Source organism: Talpa occidentalis, unplaced genomic scaffold (genome assembly GCF_014898055.3).
Source record: "Talpa occidentalis isolate TD23 unplaced genomic scaffold, MPIMG_talOcc4v2.1 talOcc4.2, whole genome shotgun sequence".
NCBI lineage: Eukaryota > Metazoa > Chordata > Mammalia > Eulipotyphla > Talpidae > Talpa > Talpa occidentalis.
This window is the reverse complement of record NW_023602073.1, coordinates 145,799,864-145,815,443: the sequence shown is the minus strand read 5'-3', so window position 1 is coordinate 145,815,443 and position 15,580 is coordinate 145,799,864. Positions and strand designations below refer to the sequence as shown.

The 15,580-nt window shown below is 39.0% G+C and overlaps 1 protein-coding gene across 1 annotated transcript in view; it reads right to left on the bottom strand.

The window, feature by feature from the left end:
• Positions 1-15,580, bottom strand: part of IPCEF1 (interaction protein for cytohesin exchange factors 1) — a 143,769-nt gene that overhangs the window by 38,146 nt on the left and 90,043 nt on the right. Inside the window, exons 5-8 of the mRNA XM_037520636.2 lie at positions 14,259-14,332; positions 12,740-12,811; positions 4,978-5,036; positions 3,230-3,318 (exon numbers count right to left, since the gene is read on the bottom strand). Of these exons, the coding sequence (XP_037376533.2) occupies positions 3,230-3,318; positions 4,978-5,036; positions 12,740-12,811; positions 14,259-14,332 (294 nt within the window). The remainder of the gene's footprint in view (positions 1-3,229; positions 3,319-4,977; positions 5,037-12,739; positions 12,812-14,258; positions 14,333-15,580) is intronic.

Sequence of the window (15,580 nt, the reverse complement as noted above, 5' to 3'; positions counted from 1 at the left end):
CTTGGAAAGATTTTTTTTTCCCCTAGACTTGTATAGCTCAATTATGGCTAGCATAGGCCAGATTTAGCCAAAATAATCTGATTCACACTCTGGATAAAAGTTATCATGATTTTTAAATTTTCATCTACTTAAGTAAATGGCTTAAATGCTATTTTAATCAAATGTCTTGCAAGTCTGTTTTTCAGAAACCAGAAGAAATAAAAACAAAATCTGGCTGGGAAATACGCAAGCAAGAGGAACATATTTTATTTCTATGAAAAATAAAATGGAATTGTTCAACATTTATCTATTTCCAATGTATTTATTCAGAAGAAATGTCAGCTCTGGTGGTTTTCAAAAAAATGGTCAACTTAGAACTTTCAAGAATAACATTTGATTGATGATTCAGGAAAGTCTAAAAAATCCTCCCACTTCACTGACCTAACTTTCTGATCTCATGAGTATCCCTTCATCGACGTGTTTTGAAACAAGCACAGTCTGAGCTCCTGCTGTAACATCAGGTAAAGACCTTCACTGTACAATGAATGAAAGCCATGATCCTTCCCTAAGAACACAGTTGGGTTGCTTTTACTGTCATAAAGGAGAGCTCTAAATGCCTGACTATAACATCCGTTACTAATGTCTTAGTAATCTGCTACACCAGTTTGCAATCATAAAACTGAAAATCACAGTAAGTCATATTGGAAGACATGGATAGAAATGGGAATTTCAGGAAGGGAAGGAGAAAGAACCAACTATATCTTTACGTATTGCTGGCAAAAATAGGAGAGGAAGAAACAGAGACAGAGAGAAGACAGAGACAGGGAGCTAAGAGAGAAATTGAACAAAATACATACTTCTCTATTAAATCAACAAGGAACATATAATGCAGACCTACTCGGTGCAAAGTTGATGTCCTCTTACGAGAAATAAAGGGTAAGTAATCCAACAACAAAGCTGTTAAACGCTGACTGGGCAACATTTTAAGGTTTGGAGATATCACTAAGTTTGAGTGAGACAGGGGAAACAAATGCTCTTTGTAGATTCAGAAACTGACTTTAAAAGAAGAAAAAGTTCAATCAGGAAAACATATGCATATATTCTGAAAGGATATACTGTATTCAAAAATGAGTCTAAATTTTACCATATTCTAAGTTTACTTTCTAATACTTTGCTAAATTTCAGCTAATTCTATCACATAGAGATTTTAATAAACATATTCCCCCAGCAACTATTTATTTCTGGTCTTGGCTGCTAGTCAAATCAGCTCAAAAAGTAGCCTTATGTGGCTGCTGACACCGTGTAAAACAGTGAAGGTCATTATTTACATAATGTGTAACACCTTCCAATACAGGAAATGGCAAAACTTCATCACACAAAATGGAAAGTTCAGGCAGAAAGGTCTGCCAAGTGAAGGACCTGCTGACCTAACAGAACTGACAGGTATTTAAGACCTCAGATAGGCGAGTGGAAAGATCATGTCCTTTCCAATGAGAGAGACCAAGGTCCCCAGCTCAGGCACTCATGGGCTGGGGTGCAGGCAGGCCCCTGCCTCTCTCTGAACTCAGTTTCCTCATCCATGAAATGAAAATTGTAATACCTACTTCCTCATGACCTGGCAAAAGGAAATAATCTTTAAATCCAGGGGGTAAAAAGGACTTTAACCACAATGGCTGTCATGGATAAAACTGACACACTGAAATCAATTACATGTGTTTACAAACAGAAACCTAGAAAGATTTTAAAATATCAAAAAGCCACAAAGTGGGAAGAGATTTACCTCACTTATAACTAAGGATCCATGTATAGAATAATAAAGAAATCCTCTAAACTCGAAATAATAATAATCAGCCAGCTAAAAATGTATGAAAGATTTAACAACAGACACTTGAAAAAACAGGAATGGCTAATAAACATTAAAAAATGCTTGGCTTGATTAGTAATCAGCAATTTCAGATTAAATAATACTACTTCTACAGTTTTTTGGAAAACTAAATGGTTACAGGGCCTCCCTGGTGGCACAAGGGGTTAAGCACAGCACTATGAAGCTATCCGCAACTGCTGCAGCATGAGTTTGATCCCTGGCTGGCCAGGGAGCTACCCAGATGGCGCAGGAGACCTCTCCTGTCTAGCCCGCTGTGTATTTCACTCCCCTTAGCAGTGTATTTCAGTAGATCAGCCTGTTCTGTTCCCCACTCTGTCTCTAGTGAATCCTCTCACCCGCCCCCCCACCTCTGGCCTATCCCCCAGTTCTTGTATGCATAAATAAAAAAATCTTTAATAAAACTAAATGGTTATATATTGAAAACACCACCATCAATTCTGCTCCGTGGTAGCTCTTGAAACTGGAAGTTAACTTTTCCAAATGTCCACATTTGACCTCTTCTTCGGTCTATCACTGTAAGGTCAGTGCATGTCCAACTATAAAGTAACTCTCTCTAGTTGTAACATCCATTAATAACCTGAACTTAGACTGGGCACTTCCAAAGCCTAGACCCAAATTGGACATCTCTCTAGGGACAAACAGAACTCTGCCTCTGCAGAGTTAAAGGCGGGTTATATCTGGTTTCCTGCTATAATTTTGCCTGTAATTTTCTCCTCATGCTATTGTTTTCATCCCTTTATACTCAGTTTCCTTTGCTACAGTGCATGCATCTAGGCAAAGAACTTTCGGTTCTTTCTGAGAACAAATAAGGTATAAATAAACATACACAAGCTTTGTAAGCCCTGGCTTCTCCCTGAAGCCCTTAGCCACGAGTACGGAGAATGAAACATCTGTGGGTCACACACAAGTACTCTCAGTTTTTCATACCAGTTCGTTGCCATGGAGAAGACTCAGCAGCCTGAGAGCTGCACTTGCTCTCAGGCAGTATCTTACTAGCTCTCTGGCAGTATCTTCATTTAGCTTGTTTGAAAAATTTATTGGTCAACAAAGATTTGAGGCACACACCAGTGGAGGGGGAGGTCAGGGGTCAAAACGGGGGTAGGAAGAGGAGAAGCACAAGGGACTGTGGTGACAGTTCATGGGTGCTGTGGTGGTGGGAGAGCTGTAGGGACTGCACCTGAGGGGAGAAATCAAACACTGTGCAAAAATGAACAATGATATAAGAAAATAACTTTAATACAATAAAAAATAATCCATTATAAAAATAATAATAAAAGTTTGTTGGTCAAGATAGCTTCTGACCAGTTGGAAGGAATGTCATCACCTATTCGTGCCAAGCCCATCAGACCATACGCCGGTACTTACCGAAGAGGACCCGGTCTCTGCAGAGTAAGGAGGAGGTGGTGTCTCCGCAGCTATTTCAGGATCTTCCTGCTCACTCTCGCTGTAGCATTCTAAACAAAAGTGAAAGGCTTCATGTTCCAGTGTCATCGTCACATATTCCATAATACGCCAGCAGAGGTTTTTCTCCATCTGGCTATGGCATCCCATCCAATTCCGAAAGGACTTATTTAGTGAGCAAACCAGCATAACACACACACACACACACACACACACACACACACATTCCCAAAAACAGCACAGATTTGTGGCACTGAAATCCAAGATCTCTGGTTTCATAAAGCATTGCTTACTTGGGCATCCTTCGTAAGATAAGAAAAGAGGTGACCCATTAACCAGTTGGTGAACATGGACAGCTACATTAGATATTCTAAATAGTAACAAACATATCTTCTGCAATTGCAAATTTTAGCAATCATCAAAATCTTTATCACTTAATTTAGAAAACTGACCACAATTCTATGTGATTACCAAAAATTATATTTCTTAGTAATGTCAATTTATTCCAGAAATAAAAAGAAAGGGTAATTAATATTTAAATTAGGAATGACACAAGAGAGGAAAACTAACAGCCATAGCAATTCTCTGTCCTTAAGGAAATACCAACATGCAGGAAGAGGGCTACCATAGGTCAGGGAAAATAAAGTAATTCCTTAGAGAGGTGTGTCTGACACCAAGGGAGCATAAAATCAGTAGTGGTTAATTTGACCATAACGAGCTAAAACTGGCAGGATAAGTAAACTATCAGTGGTACCACAGATAGATGAGAATTCCAGGCCAAGAGTAAAATCTGAGCCAAGTATATGGCCACCCTATGGGATTTAATGCAAAAACAAGCTAAGGTGTTGCTTGAGGCTGTATCATAGAAGACTTCACGTACCAGTTTAAGGAGATGATTTTTGTGTAGCATTTTCTTCTCACAATCTAGAAATGTGCTTCAAACATATAATGGGTGTTTTTTGGGACAGAGGATCAAGGAGATGGTTACGGCACTAATATCACAGTATGATAATGTACTTCTTTATTGTGTTAGATCAAGTTGTCAATTTTCCATTTCTAAATTTAAGATTTATAATTTGGTTATGCAGAGATTTTCTTGACTTGTAATTCCCAAGTTTTATGCAGTCTGAGCATTTCAGATATAATGTCTGTTCTGTGACCCTAGCACCTCAAGTCCCCTCAATGTGAAGGAGTAATTACATCCTTAAGAATTAGACTCATGTAGCTTTGAACCCTGAGAGTTACAGACGGAGCTAAATTTATAGCTGTGACCCAGTCTGACCTTCAGGTTCCCAGTAAAAATGTAGGTAATTAGTTTCAGTACACACCTGCTGGAAATCTTAAACTCTGAAGAGGAAAGAGTGGGCTGGAGCTTATGTGTCTAGATCATGAAAAGATCACATGTATGAGTAAGAATTCAGTAAGTGGGGCAATATAACATTTGCATTGACAATTGTTTGAGATGTCAGTGCAGCCTACAGCTGCTACCATGTGGGTGAAGTGTGAAAAGTGATCATAGCCAAAGTGGGAAGTTCTATTCCATGTTGGTGAGACTGTCTAAACGTCTTTCTCTACATATTTGCTGATAATTTTAAATGCCGAAGTATGTTTCTCTAGGACAAAACTCTACATGCAATGTGGCATTGTTTTTCCCTCTATTTCATCCTATTCTCATTCTTGCCAATGTTTCAGAAATTTAAAGTAGAACCTACCTTCTTCCTTTGTAGTGGATTCCTGATGGATTACAGCTAATCCAAGCTTATTTAACCACCTACAATTTAAAGAGAAAGTAAATGTTTGACCAAGAGATTGAAGATTTTCTACCTGTTCACGTTCCTCCTAGATCCCAGGAAGCTCTTGTGCCAGGTTTTGTAATGAAGTTAAGCCACAATTCTACATTCCCTCTGAATATTTCCAAAAAACAGCATAGATTGTGGCACTGAAACCTAAGACCTCTGCTTTCATAATACATCCCTTACTTGGGCATCCTTTGTAAGATAAGAAATGGGGTGACCCATTAACCAGTTGGTGAATGTGGGCAGCTACATTAGATATTCTATACAGTAACAATTGAAAATTTTAGCAACCATCAAAATCTTTATCACTTAATTTAGAAAACTGACCACTGAAATGCTATGTGATTACCAAAAATTATATTTCTTAGTAATGTTAAGTTATTCCAGAAAAAAAGAAAAGCTAATATTTAAACTAGGAAGATTTTTAAATCAATGAGTAAAGAACCTGGCTAGAGTGTGATAGGTAGTCTTAAAATGGGAAAACTTTAATTCCTTGAAGAATTTTACATGCGGTAAAAACTGTCTACTGATTGACCATTTTATTGGCAGTGAATCCCAATTAAATATCAACAACAAAAAAAGAACTAGACAAACTTTAAGGGTGACAAACTTGACTAGCAACTTCAGGCCACCGCCATACCTTCTCCATATTGAGTTAGGAACATAGTTCATAGAACAAATTTTTAATAGATAAGACACAAATTTGTCTATATCTTATGTTCCTAGCTCTATAACCTTATATTTAAAGGAAAATATTATTTTGGAGCAGTAATAATCTGAAAGATTCATTTCACACTTTTTTCCAGTTTTCCTGTATTTTTTTAAATATCCATATTGCATATTGAGTTATTTTTTTTTGAGAAAGGAGAGATTTCAATAGTAGCATAAGTGAACCAATACCAATGACATAACATAACTATGCTATGCACTTAATGATTCATTTACAATTTTCTCTTCTTCCAATCCTATAATGCCCCATGAACTAATAGGCATGCTCTGTTCCCAACATGGTATGAAATTATACATTTCCATATCTACAATTGTCATCTAAATAGAAATCCTTACCCATCTCTCAACCTGCCATGGTCTTTATCTCTTATTTTTAAAAAAGGAAATGTTTAATACATTTGATATTAAAAACTAAACAAAATAGCATACTGTGGAATACTACTCATCTCTAAAAAAGATGGAATCTTGCCATTTGTAACAACATAGATATTATTATTGGAGGGGGTTATACTAAATGAAATCATCAGAAGGAGAAAGAAAAATATTGGATGATTTCACTCATAAATGGAAAAGAAGGAAACAAACTCTAGAAATCTGAGTACAGAATTGAGGCTCCCAGAGGGGGAGATGAGGGCAAATGAGGAGAGGGCTCAGTGGACTAGGGTGAAGGGTTATGGGTGTTCTGGTGGTGGGTGTGGTAAACATATATATGAAGAAGTGTGAGCCAATTCTCCTAAAACCAACATTACTTCAATAAAGATAATATTTTTTTTAATTTTATAAATAAACATATAGGAATATCTGTAAGAAGGAAGATGAGTTTCAGCCTCTTACAAGAAGTCCCCTTCAGCACCACGATAAACATGAGCTCCCTATTGGCCACTGAAAACTGGACCAACACTAGGGTTCAAATCATACCATGAGAACTGGAAAATGTTGGTCAAGACCCAATAGAATAAGCGATAAAGCAAAAAAAAAAAGGAAATCACAGTGGGAAAATGTAAATAACTGATACACATGTAGTAAAAAATTTTGTCTCAATAGTATTTGGGGAAATACCTATTTAAACACAAAAAAGTATTTTTACTAGTAAATTGCAAAAAATAAAAATAATGCTGATTTCGAAAATTTAGGAAGAAACATTCTCTTCCTATGTTGAGACGAACATGAAAGTTGATACAGGCTAGGGCCTCCCCGGTGGCACAAAGGGTTAAGCACCATACTATGAAGCAATCTTTAGCCTGTGCAGCACAAGTTCGATCCCTGGCCAGCCAGGGAGCTACCCACACGGCGAGGCAGACCTCTCCTATCTCGCCCGCTGCTCCCCTCAGCAGTGTGTTTCAGTCAATCTGCCTGTTCTGTTCCCCGCTCTGTCTCTGGTGAATTCTCTCACCCCCCACACCTCTGGCCTGTACCCCAGCTCTTGTATGCATAAATAAATAAATCTTAAAAGAAAACAGAAAGAAAGAAAGTTGATACAGACTAATTTAAACAGGCAATTTTTGATGATGCTACCAAGTTGGAGAGAGTAGATATTTAAATATCCGTCCCTTCACCCAATAATTCTCACCATGAATACCTACCTTAAAAAAACTCTACTTCGTGTACACACAGACAAAATAGAAAAACGTTAAGTCAAGAAGCTTGTGGGACAAAAGAAACATTAATACAGTATAATTCTCCATAAATGGAAAAACGGATTAAGTATAATACTGATTTCAACAGCATAAGGTTAAGATGTTAATAAAGATGGGACTAACATGGGCCCTAGTAATGACCGGGAAAAAATACTAAGATAGTACATGTACTCTACAATGTCATTAAAATTGTATGTTTGTGCATGAAACGACATGCAAACAGGATTTGCATAGCACTATCAGAAGTGGTGACCCTAGAAGAGATCCTGAATTGGAAGGTGAAATTGAGGTGTGGGTAGTTTTCACTTTGTAGACGTCTGTGTTATATTTTTTACAATAATATGCATTATATATTACTTAATTAAAACACTTGAAAGTACATTTTAAAAATTGATAAAAGTACATGAATTGAATGGCTCACGTAAAAATTACTATAAAAACAATATTTTGGGCCTCCCTGGTGGCACAAGGGGTTAAGCACCGCACTATGGAGCAGTCCGCAGCCTCTACAGCATGAGTTCGATCCCTGGCCAGAGAGAAACCCACATGGTACAACAGACCTCTCCTCTCTCGCCCGCTGCTCCCCTCAGCAGTGTATTTCAGTGGATCTGCCTGTTCTGCTCCCCGCTCTGTCTCTAGTGAATCCTCTCACCCCCGCATCTCTGGCCTGTGCCCCAGCTCTGGTATGCATAAATAAATAAATCTTTAAAGAAAAAATTTAGTTTATAACTTCATAATTAAACCAGCTGACCCTCCCCCAAAAAGCATCTAAAAGAGAAACATACACTTTTTTTAAAAATCAAGACAAAAGTAAGTTTTAAACTGAGAATGCCTGAAACAAAAGGCGTTTCTAAGTTGCTTTGAGAGCATGGAAATGCAGAACTAGAGCTAAAGGACTGATAATAAGGATTCTTCTGAGTCCTGACCCAAAACCCATGTCTTTCCAATTGCCACAGTTAGTTACCCATTGTGAAAAACGGATTGGTTATAATCTTCCTTATTTTCTTTCGAGAATCCAGTGGCTTCAAGTACCTCCATTGCTAGGACTTTTCAAAAAACATCACGGCTGTAGGAAAAATTCTATTTGTGGAGAAACAGATAGATACACACAAAGACGTCTATTTACATAAAAGAAGATGACAGATGCTTCCCGGGAGTGTGTTGTGTGGTAACTTGATGTGGATGTGTGTGCTGGAGGAGCGCAAGTGTTAAGAACCGATGCACAAAACAAGAACGCTCTTCCCACAAACACCGTCTGAGAAAGGCAGCTAATGTCGGTCTTGTTTAGAAACCGGCTCTTTCATTATCCTTAATTACTGAGTCCTGTGCTTTGAAAATGGAGGGTCCTCGCAGCTCACACAGCATTTCTATTAAGCTTAATTACCTTTCCCTTCATGGTCCCAGAGAGAAATGTCACCACCCAAAAACGCGGTTACCCAAGGAAACCAACTTCTAAAAATGGGACGCAATCCTCCAATGTCACCCCTTCCTTCCCCAACATCTCTGCATCTTGCTAAGAAGTCTCCAGATACATTTTGCGCTGCCTGAAAAAGGCCACACCAGCAAGAAAGGAAGCTCTCAGGAGGCCCTGCCCAGCAAATCTCTGAAAATCATCGGCATAATCTTGCCAGAGAAGGGAGACGTGGGCTTGGAGCTCCATGATTCTGCATTAGTGACTATTAGAAAAATCATCTTCAAAATAACAATACTTAATACTACTATATAAGAAATGAGGACGTATCCAGGCACAGACAAAATGAGTTGCCGGATGGGCAGTTTTCAAAGACAAAGCTCACAAGGCGAGTCATTACTACAGGTCAGGACACTTCAAGTTCAAATTTCAATTTTCACCTCAGTTATAAGCTGGAAGATAACAAAGCCGAGCATAATGCAAGTAAGTGAACAGACAGATCTCCACAGCACAGGTGGGCAATGAGATCTTGGTTTTGATCGCTCTGACAGGCTCAGAGTCACAGCCGGGCGGACAGAGTATATATAGACACAGGCAGCCTCAGGCCACTCGCCCTGCCATTACACAGATATCGATCTGCAAGGGAGAACTTGAAAAGGGAAGATAAATGGATTCAAAATATAAACAAAAACCAGGGAGGTGGGTGGGCAGGAAGTGAAATAACCCGAAGTGAGATTGAGAGAGCAAATCTGCCTGAAATAGAGCAGATTCAGACAACCATGTAAGGCTGCCTCCCTTTTATTTGGTGAAGAAGGTATTTTACATGTAGGAGGAGAAAAGCAAACACTGAAGAGGAATGTGATGGAGATAAACCAGGTCACCCCCGTCCCTTGTCAGAGAGAACAGAGCAACTTTGAAAGAGCCACAGGATGGTTACGGAGGAGGAAGGAAGTGGAGCTACAAAAGGCTGCTGGAAGAAGCCAGGGCCAGCAGGAGCCCATGGCGGGGGCTCTTGGTGGTGAGATCCAGGATGGCTCAGTCCCAGCCAGACTCTGCCACGGGCCCGAGTCTCCAGGCCTGGCTCTCCACTTTCCACACGCCACTGACACACTCAGGGCTTGCTCACCAAAAGCGTGCAAGCGAAACGAGAAAGGGTGATGAAGGTAACATTTTTAAAAGCTCCTGTTGTATAGCTGCTCTTCTTTTACTCAGATGCTTGAGCAAGCTGGGAAGGGAGGAGGGGGAAGAGGTAAAATCAGAAATGGGTAGAAACATCTTCCTTGTCAGTTAAATAAAGACTCAATAAAGACTCATTTGAGGCCTCCCCTGTGGCAGAGGGGGTTAAATCTCGGCAAGATGAAGCTATCAGCAGCCACTGCACTTGATGGCTTCGATCCCCGGCCAGGGAGCTGACCCACAAGGCACAGCAGACCTCTCCTGTCTCACCCACTGCTCCACTCAGCAGTGTATTTCAGTAGATCCACCTGTTCTGTTCCCCACTCTGTCTCTGGTGAATTCTCTCACACCCGACACCTCTGGCCTGCACCCCAGCTCTTGTGTGCATAAATAAATCTTTAAAAAATATTTTTTAAAAAATACTCATATGGAGGACTTGACTGGCAGCCCCTGGCCTGTTATTTCTAACAGAGGGTTTCCCAGCGTTCTGTGGGAAGATCCACTCTGCCCTGGGAGGTCAGTGTGGGGGACAGACGTGGATGTTTCCAGCTAAGGAGGGGTGTGTGGGGGTGTGTGTGTGCACGTGTGTGTGTGCGCAGTCATCCACAATTGCACAGATGTGTCTTTTTCTTTTGTTTTGGTGATCCTGGTTATCTCCATAACTTTTTTTTTTAATAGAGGTAACACTGGTTGACACCACTGCATGAGATTTAGAGGCACAGGATGACACCTGTGGGAGGATCACACCACACCCACCACCAAGGCACTAAAAGTCCTCCGCCACAGTCCATGGGGCCCACTCCCCCTTGTGCTCTCCCCCCTCCTTCCCCTCCTGGAACCTCAATTCAACAGTCAGATTTTGAGGGTGTGTTATTGGTCTGGTTTATCTGGCCCTTGGTTGTATTTCTTTGTACTACATGTAAGTGACCCCAGTCGCAATCTGTCTTTCTCTTCCTGACTTACTTTGCTCGGCACCATCCCCTCCAACCCATCTATGTTGCCACGGCAGTTAGTTCATCTTTCCTACAGCTCACTAGGATTCTGCTTTGCATACAGACCACATCTTCCTGATCCACACATCTGTCTTTGGGCACTTAGGTTGTTTCTATCACCTGGCTATTGTAAATGTTGGAAAAGCAACTCCTTTCTTCTTTATGTTTCCAGAATAAGAGGGCAAAGAAAAATTACATAGGGGAGTTAGAGAGGAAATATGTGCAAAGTAGTGAAACAGACTCTGTGAACGGAGGATTTATGTCTCTGTTATTTACTCCTGTTGCCCAGGACCTGCTATGGGTTACATAGCAGGAGTTCCAAAGACAAAAATATCTTTTTATGTAGTTGTATGACGGCAATAGGAGACTCTGACAACTCTGAGAATGGGGCTTAAATTAAATAGCATGTTTCCTGATGTCAGTCACCTCTAATATATATAACCTCCTCCAAATATATACTGTGACAAGAACCGAAAGTTATCATAGAGGATGTGAAGAGACAAGGCCTCCTACACTGCTACTGGGACGGCAGACTGGTCTGACCAGTATGGAGAGGCCTCAGAAAATAAAAAGTAGAAATTCCATGCCATCCAATTATCCTGCTTCCGGTACTTGCCAAAAAAAAAAATACATATACAAAAACACTAGAAGAAATTTACGCTCTCCCTTCTTTCTTATGATACTATTATAGAAATTAAGAATTGGAAACAAACTAAGTACCCATCAACCAATGAATGAATAAAAAAGACAGTATATAAGAAACACAGTAGATACTATTTAGCTGGTAAAATAGATGAAATGGTGCCATTTGCAACAACAGGGATGGAGCTAGAAGTTATTCTGCTTTAGTGAAATCAAAGACAAACACCACACAATGTCACTCATATGTGGTGTATAATGAAAACAAATGAACAAAAATAAATTACTGAACTATAACAACTGACAGTTACCAGAGGTAAGGGAGCAGGTGGGTAGGTGAGTCCAGAAGGGACATGGGTATGTTGAGGAATAAAGTTGGAATTTTAGAGATGAACCTAATGTGTATGTAGTTGCAACTCATATTACATCATGATACAAAGTCACTTCAATTAAAAAAATTTTTAAATGAAAAAGAAAACAATAGTCATGTGACTGGCCATAATCGAAGCCAGTAAGAAAGGGACTAGGATCGGTAAACCCATGTGTGCATATCCCACTTATTTAAACTGAACAAGCAGGAAATGGAGTTGGGGTATAAAATTTTACTTTACATGTGCGCTGAGAAAGGATTTCTTTGTAACATGTCAGGAGAGAGCATGGAGAGGTGACAAGCATGTGAATCATGATGATAATCCTGCACAGCACATTAAATGCTGTAGAGTTGTTTTTCATTTGCAGATCTGAAAGCCGTGAGATTGGTTCCATAATACTTTCAGCCCTTTCTCCCTGCAAAATCTCATTCTGACATTTTCTTATAATGACTTTTGTCTAGTCCCTTCTCAACTTAGCGATTCTCTCAGAAGAAACTTATCTTCTTCCAAAATAACCATTTTGAGATGTGTAGTTCTTTAAAATGCTTCCAAGTACGAGGGAAGACAGTAAAAAGATTTTCTATTGCTAAAGAGATTAATCCTTAGAAAAGCAGCAGAAGTAAATAAATCAAAAATTGATAATGAACATATGCTTAAAACTCAAAGACCTGGTCAAAGTAAGTCTATTCCCATAAAGATTGAATTGGCCATTTCTCTACTTACACATTCATCTCCTGCACATTCTCAGCTGCAAAATAAAAGGTCTTGATCTGTGGATGACTGATCTTAAATGCACTTGAAGGAGAAAAAGCAGACACAGGAGAAATTAGTTTTTATAGTCATAAAAAGGTTTGAAAGTAAACCAGCCAAATACAAGTATGGTAAGCTCATCTTCTTTCTTTGTAAATTTACAAAAAATAATTTTAGTGATATTAAATAACTATTGTCTAATCGCTACTGTATGAGCAGAGGCATAATTCCTCAAGTCAGGATTTCCAGAACAAGACTAACTTTGGGCTGGTCAGCACTTTCTATTTAAAGCATATGATATAAATAAATTGAAACTTAGAGTGATGAAGGTTTCAGTTCGAATTACTCAAATCGTCTCCATAATGCCATGTGCTTGTTTAAATACAATAAATATATAGGAAATTTTATTTATAGGAAGATAATCGGGTCTAGAATTTCACACTGTGACAAGACATCAAAAGATGCCTCTTTGCCACCTTGCATTAGTAAGAGAAATACATAACATAAAAAGATAGATTTTTAGAGATTTTTTTAAAAATATATAGCATGTCATTTAAGAGGACAGACAATAAAGAGTATACACTCTACACTTTTGACCGGAAGTTCTGCAGCACAGGTCAGATTTTTTGAAAATAACCAGTTTGGTCAAAACCACAAGAATCAACACAACCCCACACATCACTGGATATGCACAGCGACACCAGAGTGACGCACTTAAATTTCAGAAGAGTTTGTCTTCTTAGGGGAATAAAATGAATTAATCACTGCTATGGTAGCAAGGGTCAACAGGGAATGGGCCTTTCTGATAGGCAGGAAAAGAGGTCAAAGGCAGGAGAATAAGAAAAGGTGAAGAGGACACATGCAAAATGCAGTCAGATGGTATCAGAGGGGAGCACTTGACAGGGAGTCTATAGTAGGCTCTCTTCAGGGCTCAGGAAGGACCAGAGTCTCTGGCTGTTCCCTTGTCAATAAAACCAGGACAGTGGACTGGTGACTTCTTTGGTCTCTGTTGGTCCTTCAATCTTTTGGACCTAAGTGGAATCAAGGTGTCATCTTCAAGCTTAAGACATCTCAGAAATTTTTATTTCAAGGGTGCTGACAATTGCATGAACTAAGAAAAAGAATCTGGTCTTGTGATCATATCTGCAGTTCTGGGGAGTCCTATTTAATCGGTCATTTTCTTTACAAGGACAAAACCTTGACATCTGACCTTCCTGCCAATCCTGGATGGGAGCTTGTTTTTCATAGACAGTTATTTTCAACACACCATGCCAAGGCTCCACGGGGTTTTAAAATCCATCTGCTCCACAAAGTGAAATTCCAGAAAACAGGAGGATAAGTCCCTTTTTTTGTTTAGGGTGCTGATTCATAATGTTTAAAAAACTCCAGACATTTAAGTGCTAGCTTCATTATCTTCCAAAGTGCCAAGTCTTCACATGAGGAAGGGGTACTGTCCTGGCTCAGAGTTTTTAGGAAAAGATAGACAACTTACTGCTTTTTCTTGCATTCCACGGCCCTTTCCACAGTGAAGTCGGGCAGGTTGACAAATCCATCAGCTTTCTCTGCCTGAAATAAATACACATCATAAAATGTGAATAAATAAACCCTAGCAGAGTACTGAGAGAATGTTTGTTCAGAGAGAGCTGAAATGAAGGAGAATCAAAAGATACCTCCCTAAATCCTCATTGGATTTATCCCAGATACACAGTTTATGAGAAAGGTTAGTATTCTCCTGATTCATCATCCAGAATATTTCCAGGGGAAGTAACAGGAGACCATTTAGGGACGGCCAACATATGGAGGCAGACACAATCACAGAAGATGCCACCTAGTTAGCATTCTGACATATGGTGGACAGAGACCTGACTTTGGAGTTAGCGAATCTTTGTTCTTATCATGGATCTACAATTTACTGGCTTTAAATGAGCTCAGATAAACCAAACAGTTAACACACTGAACAAACATGTCTTCTCCTAAGACCTAGGCAGTTCCTTGGGAATTTAACCACAGAGCCATGTCTTAAAAGACCTCCATTCCATAATTGATTCCTAGACATTCTTTCTACTAAGGAAAGAGTATGGAAGAAACAATGCTTTTGAAGACAGAGCTTGAATGTTGCTTTAGAACATTAAAGAAAAATTATACGAATTGTAATAATGGTCCACCTCTAAAAAATTGTTAATCTCTATGAACAAAATTTAACTCAGCCACAGGGAGCTAGATTGTTTATCACAGAACACAAATCTTCTTTTGTCTACACTACTGTCTCTGAGTAGAGAAATAAATTCCACAAGATTAAACACAAATGAGTAAGTGGTTATTAGGAGATGAGTAAATATTGATTTTGAAAATACAAACTTAATTTTAAAAGTCAGCTAGCTATTAAACTAGCTCTGTGGGTGCCTTTAGTTCATTTCATCAGCTCGTGTCTTTTCCCTTATCACCAACTAGACTGCAATTTGTGCTCTTTTCTTAAGAAAAACGCAACTGTGAGATCTCCAACTCTGCCTGTCCCATCTTCAATCTCTTACATGAATCAATTTATCTAGCTCTTTACTTGAAATGTCTTTTTCTTATAAGGCTCAAAACTCAATAGTGATGGTCATTTCTTTCTTTAAAATAGTACGTATATATGCATATAGTATGATATATATTATATAAGTATATATAAATGAATTTGTGTAAATATGTATGTGATACCTGATATATGTACATATAATTTCAACTTAACCTGTCACCTGATGGTCTGTTTAATTACTGAATGGTGGGTTCACCAGTGCAATCTCAATTATCATGGGCAAATCCTAAAGGAAA